Source organism: Anarrhichthys ocellatus, unplaced genomic scaffold, assembly GCF_004355925.1.
Source record: "Anarrhichthys ocellatus isolate YVR2014 unplaced genomic scaffold, GSC_Weel_1.0 scaffold74, whole genome shotgun sequence".
NCBI classification, from domain to species: domain Eukaryota; kingdom Metazoa; phylum Chordata; class Actinopteri; order Perciformes; family Anarhichadidae; genus Anarrhichthys; species Anarrhichthys ocellatus.
The window spans coordinates 883,036-905,485 of NW_022280104.1; the positions used below are offsets into that span (position 1 = coordinate 883,036).

Here is a 22,450-nt window from a genome sequence, read left to right on the forward strand (position 1 = left end):
ATACATATATACACATACATACATACATACATATATACACATACATACATATATACACATACACACATATATACACATACACATACATACATACATACATACATACATACATACATACCTACATATACACACAAAACTAGCCATTGATATATGTATGTATATGTAAGTGCACCTATTGTATGCAATAGGCTCCATTTTGTCATTACAGCAAAGCCAGATAGAGCAGAGCTTGTTTTTCACTACTCGCAACATGATGTCGGTGCAGTGGCATTATCCAATCTGGCTTAAGCTTTTATATCAAAGGTTCATATATTAGTAGTGAAATGAGGGGTGCTTAATGCTTTAGATAATATAGGATTTCTTGTTACATCATAGCTAGAGTTGTTGTCCCGACATTTTCAATTTGCTCTAACCCAAGCTGTGAATACCTGTTGCTTTGTTAGACTACTACTCAAAATAGATTTCCCCACAAGCCACGCCACAACAGTCTTGTTCATAATCAGTGGGACTTTTCAATAGCCTCTGTGCCCGCACTCCCTGGAATACATTTGGTGGGAATATTGCTCACACGCTCCATTAAGCTTTTGCAGGCAGTTTAGGCAAATGCTGCATTCATATGCAATATCTCTAAAAAATTAAATAAAAACACAAAAGACCTGTGGGTTTCCTGGACTCTGTGAGCAGTGGGAGATAGCAACAGAAGATGTAAACTGTCGGACTGGATCATCACACGGGGGATTAATCCCTTTGGTAAGCACGGGGCTTTACTGAATGAAAACCTCTGCCTACGATTTCTGCAGCTTTTCGTGACCAACGTGGAATATTGAGCAGAAGCGCATCAAGGTCTTCTGGAGATCTTTCCTGAATTATGTATACACAGAAACACTCGGATAAACCTGTGAATGGGCTTCCTCCATCTATTTCCCGCAGCCCTCCGCTGCTCGATCTTCCTCTCTATCACCTATGGTGCAGGGCATTTTTCATGTCAACACAATACATTTTTTTGCATCCTATTCTGCTTTACCGCATCTTGCTGAAGCCCAAACACTGCTATTCTTCAGGCAGTGTCACGTCATACGTAGGAGTGGGAAACAGCTGGCAGCAGTCTGCCAACAGGATGCTACAGGTATGGAATTCTAACATGTACGTATTGATTAAATGTGATTTCATTAGACATGCACCTCTGTGAAGAATAGAAGTGGCCTTCACTGACCTTTATCTATTCATAGTGTAACCATTGGCCTGATGCTCAGTCAATTTAGTTGACAGATATGAAGCAAGTATACAGAGACTGAATAATAATCAAGCAGCAGACAGGCATTTATCCTGAGTGTCAATGGCTGTAACCATCAAACATACTGATCCGAACTTACAAAACACTGAAAGGCATGAAAAGATAGATGAAGCGCTGCAGGGAAATGAATTATACAAGTCTGAACATTTTTTAGTTTGGTTGCACTCTATCAGCCATGACCAGCTTTGAGAGTAAGCCTCCATTTCTTCAGAAACTATCCCCTATCCTCGTCATTAACAGAAAACCCCCAGAAAACACAGATAATCATCTCTCGGTGCCTCCTCTTCTCATTTCATATTTGAAGTGAACATGTTCCTGGAGACGCCACATATGGCATATAAGCAGCAGTTCAACAGATTATATGAAACCATTTTCTGCGACTCTTTGGAAATAACGCTTGCAATGCTCACCAAAGTCCCCCGGGACGAAGATGTCGTAGACACAGCTCTGGCCTCTGGTGTAATTATGTGGGTAGTTTGGTGAGAGCACAGTTCCCTCTGAACCTGTGAAGTGACCTCCGCAGGGAGCTGTGGGGACAGGAAGGGAAGCAACACAGAAACACAGTTAACAAATGGGGAAAAAAAAAATAAAAAAATCAGCTTACAACACCTGGGGAAATGAGGCAATAAAATGCTATCAGCAAATCCATTTTAACTGGCACAAGAGCACAGGTAAGCAGTTCATATTACAAATTGAAATGAAAAGTCACTTTTGAAACTTTCAGCTGCTGACAAATATAATTTTGGTCAGCATACCAAAGTATTGACACTAGACAGGCACTTTGGGGACAGAAGAGGAAGCCCGAGTTGTATGTACAGGATTAAAACCTATAAGGGAAACGACCAGCGAGGAAATGTACTTCTTGCCTTCAAAATGCCTAAAAACACCATCAATCAACAAAACACACAATCACAAAAGTTCCACACGCCTCGACTTTAATCAGCCAATATCGCCCAGCAGCATGTTTTTCGATTCAACTCTTCAGCTGAAACAGGCTCGCAGTGAGCAAACTACACACATACAACAAGTCCAGTTGCTCTTGTTTTGAAGTAGCTGGATAAGTATTTACAATCCTAATCAATTTGAACATTAGAAAAGACTATCCTTTCCTGTTAGTATGCAGTTTGTGCTACTAAAGCTCCAAACAAAAACCATACGCTTGCATGCTTTTACTTGCACCATCATCACAGTGTAGGCAAATATTTAACTGGCGAATAGGTTCATCAATTTAAGCTGTGGTCTGTCTTGCACCTGCGTCGCATCTCAGAGTCCCATCTTAAGCCGTTAATGATGCACCTAATTTGCCAAGAGGCCCTCTAACATAGTTTGCCTCAGATCTCACGGACCGAGCCATCAGGTGGGGGGAGCCTCGATTGTAAACAAACACGCACACATTTGTCGGGGGGGAAGCTGTCACCAGCTGCTCTGAACCCCCCCCCGGTGGGCCACACAATTCACATGTCACTGCAGTTTCGTCGTGCAGCACAGGAGAAGATGAACAAAAGCGAACAGAGGCGCTAACGTAGAAAGATGGATCAGCAATTATCCGCATTTGGTTCTTGGAGTAGCAAGAGGCAAGTGATCAAAAATACAGTATGTGATTATGGCAAGTGGGACTCTGAGTCAAACTGATTAGTCAGACAGAATGGGAGCCATAGCGTCATGGTGGGTGAGGGGTTTAGGAATGCTACTGGTGGGAAGGAGGGCACACTGTACTGTCAATCGACAGCAGGTAAGAGCAGCCCGACGGAAAGGACGGGATTCTCAAGATAGGCTTTAATGGTTCTGTTCTGACAGGTGAGTGTAGTGCTAAGGAGAAAAGGGCACACTGCGGAACCTGCTAAATCATTGTGTTCTGTAAAAGAATGACGGTAAGGAATAAGCTGAATCCCCGGAAAGAAAGGCGAGTTATTACTTAGATCTATACATACGGCAATATTGGGAACCATTTAAGATTTTCATGTATAAGGTTTCATTTCAAGAGATGTCAGATTACCTTCAAAATCTAAACTTCCAACCAAATATTCATATACATGTACAGTATATAAGCAGCCTTTTAAAACACATCAATACAAACAGAAAGGCAGCTGCAAATAAACAGGTTCCAGAGTTCTTACATTTTAAACTGGTTCCATTTGAAGGATATTGAACCTGCCCTGCAATCTACTGCATTTAGACCGACATGGGAGCTAATGGAACCTAATCTAATCTGCTGAATGCATTGGGAGAGATAATTAAATGTGAACCTACTCAATGGAATTGTAAAATATGACAAATTATAACTGATCAAGTTCACGATTAGAGCCTAGCCACTGCTGATCCCTTAAATTTTGATATTAAACTGTGACCAAGATATCTATTGATATTTTTGGTATATCCGTCCTTCCATTTTTTGTTACTCATCGGCCAGTATATACGCCTATACAGATATATCTACGATAAGCTAATATCAACCAATAATGTCTGCCGCCTAAATGTAGTGGCCTGGTTCTAGTTATGCATGTAATCCATAGGCTGAAATGCACACCTTTGTACATATACACTAGATTTAAGTACATGAAGTTGTTAAACGGATATCATATTAGCATGTCTATAGTACGGCGTGATTGCTGGCCACAATACAGTATAACAACATATCATACAATAGGAATCAGTCCTGTTGGCAATTGCCAACTTTTTAAAGTAAACTGCATGTTTTGCTACTTTGGGAAATACCATCAACTAGGGCTGGGCGGTATACCGGTTCAACCGGTATACCGCCCAGCCCTACCATCAACTTGAGTTGATGTGAAGGGACAAGAGCTGACCATATGTCGGGGCAGCCTGAAGCCATTACATTTAGCCTGTAGACTGTTAAAATTTAGTCTCAATGTGAAAATACTAAATGGAGAGATGCTGATGGTCCCTTTAGTAAAGCACATAACCGCAGGGCTGTTCAGTGAGGTTACATAGGTGCCAACTGTAAAAGTAATGAATAGCTCCCTGGTGTGAGAGCGGGCGCCCCTGTTCTCCACTGCTGAAAATGAGAGCTGAATTCTAATTCAGACTTGGCAGATCAGATACTTTGAGGAGTATCAAACTGCTGGAGGGAGGAGCGCAGAGTCTTCTTGAAACTCCTCACATCTTTTGTCCCTTCTCTCCTTGACACGGTGACACTGAAAACTCTAGGAAATGACACTGTAGGTTTGGCTGTGGGTGATTACAACTGTAAAAATATTCTATTTTTCAACACTTTATGAGCTTCCTGCAGCTACTGTTAGTTTAAACATCAACTAATTCAACAGAACAGGTAGCAGACCCCTCTATTCACAAATCAAAGATTGTGGCTTGTATATTTCCAATAAAATACTGAAGTCTTTTATTTTACGATACCACTAAAGATGATTTACTACTTTTAACGTCTGTGCCTTGCATATCATGAATGTATTGACATTGTTTTTGTTCACCAACCATTTCTTTCAAGCTAATATTACTCCGCTTGAACTAAATGTTTAAAACCTGTTTATGTATAATGTGAATAATAAGGTGATTGAACGAGTCAACTTAGAAATACTTGGGGTTTATAACTATATGATTTAAGTGCTGTACAGCGATAAGACATGCATTCTGGGAGGGACGTGTGCACCACACATCTACTCATTTTTACACAGCCCAGTCCTGGTCACATAATATCAAATATTGATCAAACAGCTGGCGTGCAGGCTTTCTGTTAATGTAGAAGTGTTGCCTCTCACCTTGACAGCTTGGTTTGGTTCTGTCCCACTCTGGTCTCTTGCTGTTGCCCATGACGCACGTCAGAGTGGAGTAGCCCTGCAGCAGGTAACCAGCCTCACAATGAAATGTCACCATAGAGCCCAGCTTGTAGTCAGTACCCATTCTGGAGCCGTTCATCACATTCCCCGGATCAAAACACGCCTCCCGCAGTTTTGCTGCCAATTAAAAGAACAAAGCTTTTAGAGCAGTGACGCGTGTCTAAAATGAGAGGGGTTTCTAATTAACAGGAATAATAGTTATACATGCTGCAAGGGTGTGTTTGATTTAACACTTTAACACTTCATAACTTGTTCAAAATGAACATGGTAAACATGGTGGAAAGGGATACAGGTAGATTAAAGGCTATTCTCACAGCTTGCAGCAACATCAGAAAAAGTAGTTGTGTATAGTAGCAAACTTCAAAGACTTTATTCGCTGATTCATTTATTTATGTATCCAACTAAATCCCCTGCTCTAACATTCTGTGAAAATGCATATAAATCCCACTTGTATAGACCCTTTAGAATACCTTTGTATTCCAAATGAAAGCCAGTGTAGCTCACAGAGCCGTCGCTGCGAAATGCCAAGTACATGAAGTTGGAAGTGCTCTCAATCTTCTCAGGAAGTTTACTGTCTTGGAAACTGCCAATCAGATGAGTGCTGCTGTCTGACCCGTCGTAGATGTACAAGAAATCATAGTTGGGCTCGATACTAAAGCTGTGACAAGTGAAAGAAACACAGAAATTAGATAAAGCAGTTTTCATTTTGCCAAGTCTCAACCACCAGATTGTACAGATTGTGTGTGAGAATTAGAGTGTATTAGGATTTCCAAATGCAAGTGTACACCACAGTGCTAGAAGTGAGTCATGCCAAGCGATTTGTTTTGCATCTCCAGACAAAGAGATAAAAAAAGATATCTCCCCCAAGAGGTGAGAAGAGATTAAATTGTTGTGACACTGCACTGGCACAAAATCTTCCCAGACGGCAATGGCAATGCAGTGTGAAAAGATCGTTTCATATTGTAGCGCTGTATATCAAATCACATGCCGCAGTGAGAGAAAGAGAGGAGCATTTGTTTTCAAAATAATGAGCATGGTTTATGACAAAAATGTAAATCGCTTGGAGATAATTGCATTTGAGTTGGATCAAGGCAACTCCAATTTAAAATCATAACTTCATCCTTTCATTTGGCATCGCCAAGGGAAACGCAGCATTGTGCTAACTCTATTAGATGTTTGTTTTGAAGGACAAAGTTGAGAAAGAAACATGGCGACTCTCTCTGCGGGTGTGAGTGCAGCAGAGCCAATGTACACATGCAGCCCTTCATGAAACGACTATAAAAATAAGACTCAGTCAAGAAAGGTGCCCTCGGGCCCATCTGTGAATTTGCTCTGCCAGGATTGCTGCTACATATTTAGATTGCAATTAATAATGTAAAGTTTATGGTCTGAGTGTTTTCAGCCTAGGAAACGAGTGGCACTCATATCGCAGTTCTGCTAGCAATATACAGTATTCATCCAGGATTCTTACTTCACCACATTTCAGCAAAGTGGCAGGAATACCTGCCTCCTATGTATTTGTAGAAGTACTTCTGCTTTCCCCCTAATCTCCCAACACACCTGGACTCAAACTCAGGTCCTCTGCTTAACACACATGGCCAACTTTGCTCAATACTATGACTTTATAGCTGGTTCCACTGCAGAAAACAAGCAATTCCAAAATGCACAATCTGAGTCGCTGTGCAGCCACTAAGAACTGACTCCTTTCTGTTCCAGGTGGGTTACAAACGTACCGCAGGTTTGGGGAAAGCTTCATCTTGTAAGCTACTGGACCGTGTACTCAAAGGACAACTGGTTTATTTTTTTTATCCCATTGTTATTTTTTACTGGAGCTACTGTTCATCTCCCGTAGAATCATATTTCTTTTTAATGATTGTTTTAAATTAAATCCAATCATGTGAACCAAACATGTAAAGGAATGTGTCAAACCCGTGTGCTTTAAAATGTAAAAGATGCAGCTGTGACTATATATATTTTATATTTCATCTGGCCATTTAGACATCCAGTGTCACCACGATTCCATTTAGTGCTGTTTTGTTCTATGTCTTGACTAAAAGCAACTGAAGAAAAAGTAAAATTGACATTGTAGCAGCTTGAATCACCTGATGAAAGCCAAGGAAATGACATAGTCAGAGTGGACAGCAATAAGCCAGTCGCAGTCTTTGCTGTGTGGGTAGGGGTGCGGGTAGTTGGGAGAGAGGATGAATCCTGAAGACCCAGTCACATTCCCACCACAAGGAGCTTGAAAAAAGGAAAAAGAGATGGATGAAAAAGGGCTCACGGTGGTCACAAAGAAAACCTTTAAAAGGTGCCGGACCGGCTGTCTTTGGCTGAGCTGCATTCAGTTAGAAACAGGTAAGAATCCTAGTAGGTCATTAAATATAATTGACTCAAATTCCAGGACCTTTGTCGACCTTTATCAGCAACAACAGTCAGGTACTGCAATGACATCAGGCCACAAGCCACGGCATTAGAAAGACTATGCCATCATTTCCCTACATACATTAAGATTACAAGAGCTATTTTTCTGACTTGACATTGGATTTTTTTCTGGTACATTTTCCAATAATTTCTGATGAAGCCTATTAGATGTTTTATTCAGTGTTCAACAGGTCAACACTGCACACAAATGTCTCCCTTTGTAGTTGTATGTATCAGGGGAGCATAACATACGATACACATGGGGAATAAACCTTTCAACTGTACATGATTCAAGCAGAACATGGATCTCAGTACTGTTTTGTTTTTAGACCTCTGCAACTCTTTCAATAATCCAAGTGCCTACTTCAATTGACTTATTGTTCATTGCTTGCCATGTTATCTTGATAATGTTGTCTTACTGTGTAACTCACAAGGTATTAAGACAAATTAATCAAGTAAGGCACACGGACATTTCCTCTCTAGGATTTAGCTAGATGGATTATGTCTAAATGATTTTTTAAAAAGGACATTTTGTAGGGCCTCAGCATGTCAGAGGATACTCTCTGTGCCTGAATCTTAAAGCCTCACAAAAGGCTTTACTTGTCATTCGTTGAGTTTGATGAATAAACTGCCAGTTGTCACGTTTCACTATGAAGAAGTGTTATAACACACTGACGAGCATGTTGCTCTTATGTGGCATGGTACCACTTACAGAAAATTATAAAAGGAAAGCTAACATTTACATCAGGTTTCCACTCAAACAGACCCGCTTCTGATGTTATTACATTATTCTGAGTCGTGTGATCTTGTGATTGCATGGCGAGACTTACAAATGCCTCGCTCTATCCTGGCCTGGAAAACAAACTCTGTTACACCTTCTGGCAGAAACATCTTGGTTTCTTTGGACCTACTTAGTGTAATTATTTCTAATTGCATTGTTAAGTAATTAGCTGTTAAGCTCTTATAAGACAATATGTTGTTGAGACCGTAGCGTACTCAGTCTTTGACTGGCTACAGAAGTGGATTTGTCCACATAAGAGTTGGCAGCGACTCAAATATATCTGAAGGCTCTTGTTTATCCTGCACATATTCTTAAGACATCAGTGAGAGAATTATATTCTCTGCTACAGCCAGTTAATAGAAAAACTCCCTCGCTCCCTCTTCATCTCTCTTTCACTCTGATCCCCTACACCTCCCTCCTTCTCTTCCTCTCTCCTCCAATCCATATACCTCTCTCCGTCTCCCCCCTCCTCTCTCTAACTCACACTATCTCCCTCTTTCTCACCGATGCAGCTTGGAGGGCTGGGTTGCCAGTAGTATCTATTTTCCACTTGGATGCAGGTGATTCTGCTCTCCACCTGCAATTCATATCCCGGATCACAAGAGAAGGTCACCAAGTCACCGGGCTCCCGCCCTTCCCCGTTGCGACTACCATTCATGGGAATGCCTGGATCTCTGCAAGCTGTCGCAAGCGAACCTGAAGGACAAACACACACATATGTGAGCACACACGCGTGCATGCAAGTAAAACAGAATCAATGAGCGCACGAGAGAACACAGATACACACACACACACACACACACACAAGGAGTTTCATATCGTACAGTAAACAGCTGTCAAGCTGAAACTGTTGCTCAAACAGTAAGTCCACAGAACAGATTACTGACTGATAGTCAGAATCCTGCGGTGTTTTCCTAAACCACAGCTGCAGAGCCCAGAGTTACCAGATTAATCTGGTAAAATCTGATGGATCCTTCAAATATTCCCATTTTGACTGATTTTATTGAGAGACTTAATGCAGTTAAGCATATTGCAGTTTGGTGGTGTTGCTTTTTTTTCAAAAACACAAAAAAAGTAGCCAGTACACAAGGAAAATATGTTAATGTGAATTTAAAGGTAATGGTGATCATATTGTATATGATGTGATTAATAGATGACATACTCGCCGCAATACATGTAATTATCTGTTTTCAAAATGTAGGTGCAAAAGAAATCAGTTGGACATCTGTACAAAGAGGCGATCATAATAGTTCATACTGTAATAGAGAGACACTGAACCTCAATTCTACATAGATGATGGAAGAAAGTGTAACTTTATCTATTCAAATTGAAAAAAAGGTTCTTTCTATTGTACTACAAACAGCTTAAAACCTGAAAATACACTGATATCCTCAAAAATATCCTGGGCACCATCCACGAGACACTGTCACTCATTGAAGAAGGTCTGAAGAAGCTCACTTAACACAACGCGATTTTTGGTTCTGAAAACTACTAGCCTGAGGCAAACTGGGTATTTAAGTGCAGTATACGTCTCCAGAATCGATCCCAGCTTTCAAAGTATTAAGTGAATCCCATGTAATTGATTTTTACATTATGCTTGTGTGCTAAAGAAAATGAAAAAAAATACGAACCCAGCACACATACAAGAGGCACTATGGAGCCGCTGTACTCTGTCTGCTTGGCTTTGAAACTATTCATCAGCAGAACATGTAGACTGCATTAATAGACAGCCAGCAGTGAACTGTGAAAAACCTGGCACTTTCACCGCTCATCGAGGCATGGTTTAAAGATTACATCAAATACTGAGCGGTCCACAATGAGGAAATGTTCAAATAAGAAGCCGCACCATACTTCCGTTTGATCATTTTACATACGTTGGGTACATGAATTCAACATGGTATGAACCTTTGACATTCTACTTCCATGCTTATGTGGTGACAACACTTAATATATCTGTACAAACAGACATACTCTGCATCATATTACCTTAAATTTCATAAAAAGTATGACGAAACTGTCACGTTAGGCAATATACAACCTACGTGTACTCGTACATTTACCTACATAGCCAAGTGAAATACCTGATGATTTTCAACTCCTCAGAGAGACTCTCACTAGGAGCAGACAAATCACAGTAAACATCTATAGTACATCAAGTAGTCGGGAGGAAATTCTTACTGGAGAAGTCGATGGCAAAGCCAGACTTGGTGATATAAAAGTCAGTCTCAAACTGAATGGTGACGATGTTGAGAGTGGAGTGGATCCCCTCAGGCAGCAGCGAGCCGCTGACCTCCTGCAGAGACATCTCGTTGTCAGGAGGCCCGTCCCACACCTTGAAGATGTCGTGGGACGCCTCTGTGTCAAACGCAAGAAACTGGAGACTGGGAGAGGTGAACACAAGGAGTTTAAGTCAAGTCTTTACATTTAACATATGATCAGACTGAAATGAATTCAGCGACTATATTCATTCACACGTAGTTGAATTAATGACGATTGTGTTCACAACTGATGCGTTTCAAATACAACAAAAACAAATGTCAAGAAGGCGAGCAAAATGAGTGCTGAACTTAGCGAGTTTAAAATTGAGTTCAGAGGAGAGCTCCATCTAGAAGCCGTGTTTCCCATGCTTTTGGGTATTTCAGTTGAGACTTGGTATCAATCAATTTCTGCCAAAGTTAGAAATACGAGAGCACAGATTTACAAAAGATGGCCTGAAGCAGTTCTTCTGACAAATAATGTGTGGCTGACTTTATGAAATCATACCATGTTTACTTCGACCTCTAAGCCCAAATGGGTTTTATTTCAGTTATACTAGGAGCTCTCAACCAAAAAAATAAAATGCTTCCTTGTGCCGGGAGAATTCCCCTGGGTGCTGTCACAGTGTCTACAAAGTCGCCCTCCCAATCGTTGTTAATGGAGCTGCTGCTGGCTGTTTCTCTTGATGACATCTAGTTTGTGAGGAGAATTCTTAATGTTTAAAATCTCAGCTGAACTTGTGAACTGAACTCGTCTTTCATGGTCAGGTCAAGTTCTGATGACCTCACTCAATTTAAATCAATTCAAATTATTTAACTTCGAGACATTTTCCTTGTGTAAAAACTGCAGTCTCGTGTAATTGCCAATCAAATTCCCTTTAGTTTCATCAGACAAACTCACTGAGTGTCTTATTGTGTCTATGTAGATTTAAACATTTTCTTTAAAAGACTAATCATTTAAGGCCCAATTATATATTTCTTTCCTCAACACCATATTTCATGAGTAATGGTGCTAAATACATCAGCATATTGTGATGAATGATTGCACATCTTAATAAAATATTCTATACGATGATGATTTTCTAAAATAAATGGCTTAGTTTGAAAAAGACAACAGCAAAACAATTTTCATTTATACTTGAGATACAGTATATGAATAAATATGCATGTGTGCATTATGCATTATGTGACCATGTTAACAGCAACTTGAGTTACCTGACAATGTTGCCAGAGTTGACCTCGATTGTCCAGGTGCACCTTAGGTTGTTGTCGTAGGGGAAGGGATACCCCGGAGAGAGGATACGTCCTGTGGACTCACCCTTGAAACTCCCACCACACTCCGCTGCATGCAAACGCACACGCACACATGAATGAAGACAAAATACATAAAACCCTGCAAAAAAATGCTAACTCACACAAGAGGAAATAGAGACACATTCACGCAAGCAAACGTCCATACAGCATGTTGAAACCAAATACGGAAAAAGAAATGCTGTCAGAGTCCAAGATCACTGAAGCTCAACATCTACAATGAGGACTAATGAGCAACAGTTTAAGTTCTGCTGAAAATGAACAATTTCCTTTTTCCAACAGGTAATGGGACTGCAACAAGGACTTCACGCCTGGGCAGAAATAGTCACAAATGGAAAACTTCTTTTGCCTCCAAGTATACCTTCTAATGATGCCGTTAATTAACTTTAAAAAGACTGTGTTCAGACCATGTATGGGCTGGGCTTTAACCTGCAGGGAGGACACTGCTACAAATGTTAATCATTGAAGGAATATCTTGTCATCCAATCTATGTTGTCTCTCCCCTGGCTATCATCTTGCTATCTATATTACAGAACAAACGGCACTTAATTAATAGGAAAATTGCATTAGACTGCCACAGTGGTAGGCTATAATCAGTATCATAACACAGGCAAACGTAAAAGACCTTGACAGGGGCCAGAACGTGGCCCTGGAGGAATGGCTGGAAATCCCATTTCACATTCAGCGCACAGATACGTAGCTCACTATTAATATTGACCATTCAGTGATCCAGCGCTGTTAAACAGTTAATCAATAGACTGTTTTTTTTGTGATGGTATTGAACATGCCACAATGCCAGACTGAAGTCTTTTCAGGGAAAAAGGAACAAATACATGCATCATTGAAAAAGGCAGTTGGACACGGTGGCATTTAAAGAGCAATTTTGCACACATCAGGAATTTATAAATCATTCTTTTACCTTAATCCATCACTGCTAGACATCAAGAAACAGACACTGTCACAACACCTTCCAGACTCTAACAGGGTGCAGGTAATAGCTTTATCATTTCCCTGTCTCAGCACATTTTCAATATGAAAGGACAGCCAAGACTGTACATCATGGCCATGACTCAATATGATACAAATACTCTGAATCCACAAGTCATGGATCAGCACTTATTTTGAGAAGTAAAGGCATAATTATCAAATATCTAAATGACACAGCCTACGACTTAAACGGAGTCAGAGCATCACAGCATACGTTCAACTGCAATTCAGATTGCTTCACTTTAGTGTTCTTTTCTTGAATATATCTGCATCCAGAACACACATCTCTAACAAAATGACAAGCATTGTAGTTTCTTTCAACACAGTTCAATTAAGTAAATATCATGTTGGGATAAATCCTTCGGATTAACACCTAGCTGAGCAATGTTGACACTGTGCCTGGACTGAATAATAATATAAGATACAACAGAGGGGGAGTGAAAAGCGAGACGGACAAAGACCGGGAGACAGGGACCACAAATTGAGATGAAGACAGCATACAGATATAGACAGAAAGGATTACCTATACATGACGGCAGGTTGTTGTCCCACGCCCTTCTATCCCCTGTCATGCACTTGAGTATGCCCCTGCCGTGCAGGGTATAACCTTGGTCGCAGCCGAAGGTGATGGCACTTCCAGCAAAGTGACCCTGGTCGCTGACTTTGAAGCCGAACTGCGGCACACCTGGATCATCACAGTGGGATAGCTCAAAGCCTGGACGAGTACCATTGAGAGGCACAGGAGAAGGGGAAAAGGGTGGAGAAGAATACAAGTTGAAGAATGGTATAATATGAAGACCATTAACACATAAACACGGAACGCTTTGTCACCATTATTAAACTAAGTCCACTGGAGAGCAACCATTATGTAAACCAGTGCCACATTCCCATTTATCTGTATTGTAAAAGGGTTACTGATTAAGCTTTGAGAATTAAATTCCAGTTGGGGGCTGGACTAACAGTCCCATTATATCACTTGGCAGTAAAAGATTCCTTTCGGACAGAGAGCACAATTAGATGTTCACAATTAAACGTTCAATTGAGTGTGGGCATTTACCACGACTGAGAAACAGCCCGGCCACTCGTAAGACTGTGGGGGTAATACAAAGGAAATAAAATAAACAAGCCACAAAACAAGGAATTGTTGCAATAACTCTTTAGCTCACCATGTTTGAACTTGACCATGGCCGTGTATTGTATTCTTCTCTTTTAGGTACTAAATGTAAGTGTTCTTCTATGCAGCAACAGTGGCCGCACATAAACCCAGCAGTGCTGATTTATGGTCTCTTCTCACAGCGAGGTCCATGCCCATGCCAGATGTTATGGTAGTATTACAAGTGTCATGCCCAGTATAAATCTCCGGCAGTTACTGCTCACATTTAGAAAATTACCTCTGCACTTTTGGTAGCAGAGTCATGAAAACATGATTCGATTCCATGTTCAGACGAGATTTAAGCTGCCCATATCACACCCTCTCCCTGCCCTCGTGCTGTTCATACATCAGTCAAGCCTCTCCGAGTTGAAAAGAGCTATTCATTCAGGTAAAAGACCAAGTTAAGATTGCACTTTGAGATGGATAACGAGGGCACTCCAAGCCATTTTACCTTGCGCACATCCGTGGAAAGATAAGAAATGAAATCTAATTATGCGATACTCAATTACAGCTAATTTTGTAACTCGAAAGGCACCTCGTAATTAAACCAACATTTCTTCTGAACTAATTGTAGTAACATTTAGATGCTGATGGCAATTATTTAGCTGTCGTAAACGACTACGTATAACTGATTAATGTACATTTTGTTATTGTTTTTGCAGGCCTGTCAGGTTCGCAAATCCAAAACCGTGAGTGATGCTGAACTGCACTACAGCAAAACGGTTATTTAATGTGAGCTATAGTATAACAGTTTGGGCCTGGCACATTTGGTGCAATTATCACAGACAGAATATTGCCAGTGTGGATCAAGTAACTGCAAGTTAGCTAAAAACTTTTTTGGCTTTCATACTATTCAAGTCAAAACAGCACTTGGCCTGCTGCCATTTTCACTAACTATGTTGAATTCTACCTTAAAAACCCCCACTGGTAGACGGAAAGAATTCAGAGAGCTCAATTGCAGGTGAAACACAAAAAATACTTTAAATTGGACTGCAAAATGCAGTGTCACCAAAACATTCTCTCGTCACAGTAATAAATTAGAAACGGTTAGCTACAATACACAGTCAGCACGCCAATTAGGGGTTAGAAACAAAAGCCATATTACTGGCGCACTTACAGCAACGATCCAAACTGTCGATACACACAAACGCATACTGTATGTGGAGGTACACACTACATACAGTAGATGCACATACACGTTGCTAATGCGCAACAATCCCGACAATAATTGATCTGTTTTAACAAGGTACAGTTCGGCAGCCATGGGCACTAATTGCAGGGGTAGAAGGCAATGAAAAAAGCGGGACAAGGGATTCACATGAAGAGAAGCAGAGGGAGAAAAAAGCTAATTTCCCTGCAGGAATGGCACAGAAACACCATGCTGTGTTTAATGGATACCCTGACAGTGAAAGACATGGTGGAGCTGGGTGAGGGTCAATTAAAATTTTCTTTAAAATTCTTGCTACTTGAAATGCCTGGCTCTTGAAGTGAGGCTAAATTCACTCATTCGGAAAAGCTTTAGGGCCCTTCTACTCCAGTGAAATGAAATGTGACTCACTGCGGTATATGAGCCGGAACCCCGCTGCTGTCGCCTCCTGGTCAGAGTAAAATTCAAGCCACAGATAGTTTGAGGTGGTGGTAAGCGACAGACCTTGCATCGACGTGCCCGTGTACGTGCCAAGGAGTAGGGCTGCACCGTCTTTACCGTCATACACCTGAGCAGAGACAGAGAAGAAGAACATGATGGAGAGGCTTGCTGCTCATGGAGGATTAAAATACCCACAATAAAGTAAAATAATAATATAATAACAATTAAATATTAATACTGAAGAAATAGCCACAATTATAAAGAAGTTTTTAGTGCATATTCTCTCTTATGTATGACCCATCTATTGAAAATAAATGTCCTAAATGAGATGTAAAATGTTTATTGGAGTGACCATAATTATTAACCAAATATTATATTAGAACTAAAATACAATGGGAGTTTAAAAGCAGTGCATTCCCCAAGCAAAGAGCGTGTGTTGTTTTGCTTAATATAATTGCATTTTTATCACAGATCTTTTTTTGATCCACTGCGAGACTGTGGCTAAGTGGATAGCAGGGCTGTCTTTCAATCAGAGGGTCGGCGGTTTGATCCCCGGCTCCGGCTCTGCTAGTTGCATGTCGATGTGTCCTTGAGCAAGACACTTAACCCCAAAAAATTGCTCCTGTAGCTGTGCCTACGGTGTAGAAATATGATAGAATCTGAATTGTAAGTCGCTTTGGATAAAAGCTTCTGCTAAAATGACTGTACTGTAATGTAGCATGCCTAATGGAACTTATTTGTTGAAGAAGGACCCTTTTAAACTCATACGAATTTCCGGCAGTATACCTATTTCTGTTTGAGATCTGTGAAATAACTCAAAAATTCCTTTGAAATACTGCTGGGGCCCTCTCTGTCTTGTTTTTCCCTTTCTTCAAGTCAATTTAGCTCTCTAAGCAAGTCTTTTCACATTTCGGATGCTCACAAAACGACTAAGTACAAGAGATTACTGTCTACACTACGCCAACACTAGACACACTGATAGTAGGCTACAATGACCTGTTAATTGGAGCATTAGACAAGACATCTGCATCCCAAAAAGAGTGCATTCCAGCTGTGAAGTGGAGACTACTATAGTCATTTGCATCACATTTTTGGTGCCTACAAAAACTGTTAAAATGCCCTTGAGCAAAGAAATCAATCCCTTCCTTCCCAAAGGAAAACTGCTGCTGCTACTACTGTTTGACCTATTTTTTGACTTTCTAGGCAAAAGAATTCAGCTTTTTTCTGGGTTTCCTGGTGTTGTATGTATAAAAATGAGCACCAGGACCTGCCTCTTGTTCTTAAACATAAATGAAACAATTACACAGATATATTTGACTTAGTTATTAATCAAAGCCCTGAGTTAATTTGTTGGTTTTCTATTTTCTGTCAACAAAGAAGAGCAGCTGCATTCTGCCCTTACCTTAAGGATGTCACTTTGTGCGAGATGAAAGTTGCTGGCAGTGATGTTGATGCCTTTGCCTGTTTGGACATGAATGCTGTACACACATTCGTGGCTGTTGTCATAGTTCATTGGATAGTTTGGTGACAAAATAGCTCCCTCGCTGTTGGAGACTGTCGAGCCACACTCCGCTGCAAGAAAACAAACAGACAAAAATAGTTAACGTATTTGTTTTACTTAAAAAAACAAGAGCATGCCTATACTTTAAAACTCATCAATTAAAAGAAGACACAACCTGGCCTTCATGAATATTTGTTTCCAAGCACTATTGTTATGTAAAATGTACGGCATCATAGCAGTCCTTTCAGGGTTGTGCAAAAACATGTTAGGCACTCCACACAAGGCGATTAAATTAAGGCTGAGACGAGGTCTCCGACCCCATGACGACGATGGGGTGTTACACATGCGCAATGTAACTGGAGGGGCGATGCTGGAGGGTCACGGCAGACGGCACTAGAAATAAAAGGGATCGTGTCCCCTCGGGTGCTCTTTGGGTGTGCTCGGCCTGACAGAACTTTTTTGGGCAAATATACTAGAGTGTGTTCCCCATTAACATTTCATTTCAGTGAGTTTATGAAAAGCAAGTCTCCTCTCTCAAACCAAGTAAGTCTACGAACAACTTTTTTTGAATTTAATGACACGATCAGTGTTTCTGATATCTTTATTTTTCATATACAATAAATTCAGACGCAAGGCCGACTGCCGACGCCTTAGTTACATGAAAAAACTGTCGAGCTCACTATCATTGTAGGGAAGTGACAAATGGAGCCTGCTTCACACCGAAAAACAGGAATTATCATGTGAGAGAAATGACTCGCACAATGTTGCTATTTTCTGAAATGTATTTATCCTTTACTTATGTAACATAAGTAAAGGATAAATACATTTTAGAAAACCTGATGACTTATTACCTTATTTAAGATTGTTGGCTCGTTTTTGTGTCTTTTCTCTGATGCAATAAAAAACATTTGTTTCTTGACTAAATGTAAGGTAGCCTCTCTATGAAACGACTAGATCTCTGGAGTCAGCTCTTAACATGTGCAAATAATTTAATTGAGTTTCTCTGCGACAAAAAAATTAAATAAATTCAGTACAGCGGTATCGTTACTGAACTCCTCTGCCTTAACCTGACCTTGGAGCACCCTTCAGTGGAAAAGAGATATCAAAGGATAGTTTTAAAGCGACACTTGAAATTGAGAGCATATCTGTTGCCTCTCAACGGCTTTGAACACGGCGACGGAGTCGCCGGCTCGCAGCTAAAGGTGCTAACAGTGCAAACAACGACGCTGTCGGCCGTCCTGAATGTCAGGAGAACTACTTCGTTCTCTGCTCAAGTGGACATTACTCCACTATATCTTTACATTGCAAATAGCTGAGTGCAGCTATATTAATGCTCTGAATGTTTTTCAAAGAACCTTTCTTAACCTAGCAGCTCACATCGGTATTAGTTACAGGTCTGAGCATTTCATTGTGGTCTACTTAACTGAATCCAATTCCACTAAGTTCTTGAAAGTTCATATCTGTGCCAAATAAAGTTAAAACATGACATTGGGCTAGCAGTGAACAATTCTGCAATACACAAACACAAACAGGAAAGGAAACGGAATAAAAGCAGCTGACCACGTACCCACACACCTTGGCAGAGGGGCACTCCACATGCGACGGCCACCTCCCAAGCACCCTATCTCCTTCGCCCCCTGCAGGCGGTATCCTGTGTTGCAGTGGAACGCCAGTGAGTCCCCAATGCCAAACCTGGAGCCGGTGTGCCAGCCAAACTGAGGCGTCCCAGGGTCCTGACAGGGTTCGAGATCGTACTCTGGAAACAAGATAGCCCAAAAAATAAAAAGAATCAATACATCATTAATACTCCATTAGAATGATTCATTGCTTGTACTTGTCATTGATAATAATCCCCAAGGGGGAAAAAAAATAGTCCGCTCTCTTGCTCAAGTCAATGAAACTGAGTGCATGTTCATCCAAAGCAAGCAGTACTGTAGCTCATGGGGATTAACGGCCTTGCTCAAGGACACTTCCTCAGGTTGGGATTCATGCCAAAAGCTTGAACCCTGGATGAAGGATGGCCTCTCCACAAACTAGGCCACCCTGCATGGATTTTTATTGTACATGGGCTGTTTGGTGGCCTCATCATTTGAGATGTCGATGGCACTCGTATGAGAAGAAAGAGGTCTTACTCCCAGCAGCATTCCTCTCACGGGCTATACTTTGTAGCATGCAGAACTTAGTGCAACTATTGATTTCAACACAGCAACGCAGCAGCATCATCACACCTTAGGATGTGGCCTGACAGCATTGGCACATTTTTTTTTTTTTAAATCAAAAGGTCATGAAAGGTTAAAAAATGAATTCTAATCAAGAAATCTATAGATGCTAATTACAGAGCATGCAAGGACACACGCACACACACTCGTAAACTAAATTTCATGAATATTCATGGCTGCATAAGTTATGCTTCACTTCAGCGAACAGCAGGCAAACATTTAGCCAGCATGCTCACGAAGCAGACCCCCCCTCTCTCGCTCTCTTTTTCTACTTTACTATATCTCTCTCTCACACCATCTTTTTCTCTCCCTCACTCTCCCTCCGCCCTCTCATCAACCCTGCTCACTCAGCATCACCATCTGTCTCATCTCTTTTCTCTCTCACTATCCCCCCTCCCTAAGCCTCCCATCTCCACTTCTCTCTCTCCATTTCCTGGTCCCCCCCCCCCACCACCACCACCACCACCACCACATTCCCCTCCGTCTCCTCAGTCCTGAGGATACTGACCCACATGGCATGCTTTGATGATCATTCCCATCACGGTCAGACAGCCTGTACCTGCGTGGCCTCGTTGTCTCTTAATTATCCTCCTCTGATCGGCGCAGCCTGTGGCTTGGTCCACCTTAAGCCCGCTCCCATTCTGACCAACAAATCACTCCTCACGTGTTACTTCATGCACGCTTTAGAGAAGCTGAGCACTTTTGATCTCATCACTGAACGAGCCATCTCTCCGTCACGGTGTGCTTCATATATGCCTTCTACCGCACAACTCCACCCACCATATTTTCAGCATCCTCACTCCGCCCAATTCATCTTCCTTCCTCTTTTAAAGCTTTACTCACCCGTCCTGTCTACACACCTACCAATACTCCCCCCTGCCTGCCTCCTACAGAAGGAAACCCATATATGCCGTCATACCCGAGAAGGAGATGTTGAATCCCTGCAGCGATATCGAGAAGTCAGAAATGAAGCGTAGCTGGGCCTTGAAGTTCCCATATAGGCCGGCATTAACTGGTGAGGGCGTCTCCGGGCCGGTGAGTCGAGCGAGAGGCTGGGCGAAGCTGCCGTTTTCTGTTATCAGAAGGTAGTCATGGTGATCCTCCAGGTGGAAGGAGTAAAATGTGAATTGGACACCTTGGAGGCAAAAATAAGACAGCTCAGCGTGAGAGGTTTTCAGGAAGATACTATAGAAAAGGCTTTGAATAGAATATGTAAAGCATACATCTGATGTTTTCATGTCCATTACTGACCCATAAGGTTAAGAAATGGATTTGCTGTTTACATTGTAGAGCACAAAATAAAGTGTAATGCAACAACCTCAAACTGAACGTGACTACTATTCAATTTAAATGTAAGCTATAATTTCAAATGTCATTATCGTGATTAAAAATCTGTTGTATTAATTTGGGTTTAGTTTGCTGAAACATCCATCTACGCATTTTTTATTCATTAAATAATAAATGCTTTAATCCGTACAGCAGCACTATGAGCATACTGAAATGAATGCTACTGAAATTATCATACTAAAATGAAAAGGGAAAAAAGGAAAATCTGACACGTAATAAGGGACACAAAAAAGATTAAAGGCAATTTCAAAATGCAAAGTTAATAGCAAACTCGCAGGGAAAACTAAAAAAAGGGGAAATGATTTTCACAGATAAAAACTACACGTAATTGAAAAAGCATGGCCTTTCCTCCAGTCCATGAGCATTAATCAGCTTCACTTTAGTCTAACCATCTTTAAAACTCGACAAAACATCTGTAACTGGCCGAGCTGGCCAATTATACAGATTCACATGAGAAGAGAAAACATGATTCTGAATGTTATATCAACACCTTATTATTTAACTTTTAGGTTGGAAAACTAAATCTAGGTCTAAACACCCTCCTTGTATTTTCACACTGTAACTCAGACCCAAGCGCATCTTCATTCCACCCGTGATGGCCACTTGGCTGCTTTTCAGTACAATACGCACACTGCCATTTTAATGCCATCTGTTGAATCTGTTTGAATATGACTCTATAATGTCCTCCACAAGTTTGGCTCACTTGAAAAAGAAAGTCCCAAATGGCCATAAAATAAATAACAAAATGAAATGATTGATTGTGCTCTGTAAAACAGGAATTATATAACAGAGAGTCTAGCCAAATGTTCAATTTATCAAGAGCCATCCCTGTGAGGGGGCATCCCAATATTTGAATATAGTTGGTGCGGGATGTTGGTAATTACTGAGTGGAATAGTTACAGCCACAGGATCCAAAAATACTCAAGGAAGATCAGTGCCGTGATAAGAGATGAGAGGCAAGCATCCCCTGTGTGTGTAATGAAAACTATCGAAAGAAAATGTATATTATGTAGGCTATAGACTGTAGTACAATGTCTAATATGTATAGTTTTGATTAATACCCGAAACTGATGCAAGTATTGCACCAGTACGTTTTTAAACCTTTTCCATGTTAAAATAAAGGAAACAAGTGTATCTCTGGGAATTTCAATCTCAAATCAGATCCTTGGACTTCATGGCTTTGGCCCTGCCTCTCTAAATCATATTTAGTCAGCTGAATTAGGCCCTGATTACAAATGTGATGTGCAATAGCTTATTTTCATCACTTACTACCTATAATTAATCAAATTTGTTTCTCATGCTTCAGGGTTTTGGGTGAGGTCTACGTACAAGTCCTTCCCAATTTTGCAGTTTTTCTATATGCGTATATGAGGTTTGATTGCTAATTGCCCCACACTAAATTAATTTAGCATTTTGAATAACTTACACCGTATCAGGCCCTGTGTCGGATTTGATTAGAATTAGGCAATTTCTATAATTTTGAGTTGCTGTCTTTGGTTTTCAGTTGTGGGTGCAGTTGAGTTTCGTGCCTCCTGTTATTGTTGAATGTTAAAGGACCTATGTAAGAAATTAAAAGGATAATGCTGATGATAGGAGAACATGGGTAAGGTTATTGTTATAGTCACTAAATATATATAAGACAGGAAAAAAAGAAGCAATGCAGTGCAGTTAAAACAAGCTTTGATTTGATGGTTATTTGGGGAGGATTGAGTGATGTCCTTCGGTACTCCACCTCTTTATCGCACACCTTTTAGAAACTACATACACATATATAACCATCA

General features: G+C 40.8%; 1 protein-coding gene across 5 annotated transcripts in view; it reads right to left on the reverse strand.

Annotated features, from left to right (window-relative positions):
• The window catches only part of LOC116397856 (CUB and sushi domain-containing protein 3-like), a 214,581-nt gene that overhangs the window by 112,959 nt on the left and 79,172 nt on the right, over positions 1-22,450 (reverse strand). For all 5 annotated transcript variants that reach the window (XM_031873726.1, XM_031873725.1, XM_031873723.1 and 2 more), the window contains 12 exons: positions 20,242-20,457; positions 18,671-18,859; positions 17,005-17,174; positions 15,573-15,729; positions 13,385-13,576; positions 11,779-11,905; positions 10,487-10,689; positions 8,813-9,004; positions 7,209-7,347; positions 5,577-5,764; positions 5,029-5,223; positions 1,705-1,821 (listed from right to left, as the gene is read on the reverse strand). In XM_031873726.1, coding sequence (XP_031729586.1) covers positions 1,705-1,821; positions 5,029-5,223; positions 5,577-5,764; positions 7,209-7,347; positions 8,813-9,004; positions 10,487-10,689; positions 11,779-11,905; positions 13,385-13,576; positions 15,573-15,729; positions 17,005-17,174; positions 18,671-18,859; positions 20,242-20,457 — 2,085 coding nt within the window. The remainder of the gene's footprint in view (positions 1-1,704; positions 1,822-5,028; positions 5,224-5,576; positions 5,765-7,208; positions 7,348-8,812; positions 9,005-10,486; positions 10,690-11,778; positions 11,906-13,384; positions 13,577-15,572; positions 15,730-17,004; positions 17,175-18,670; positions 18,860-20,241; positions 20,458-22,450) is intronic.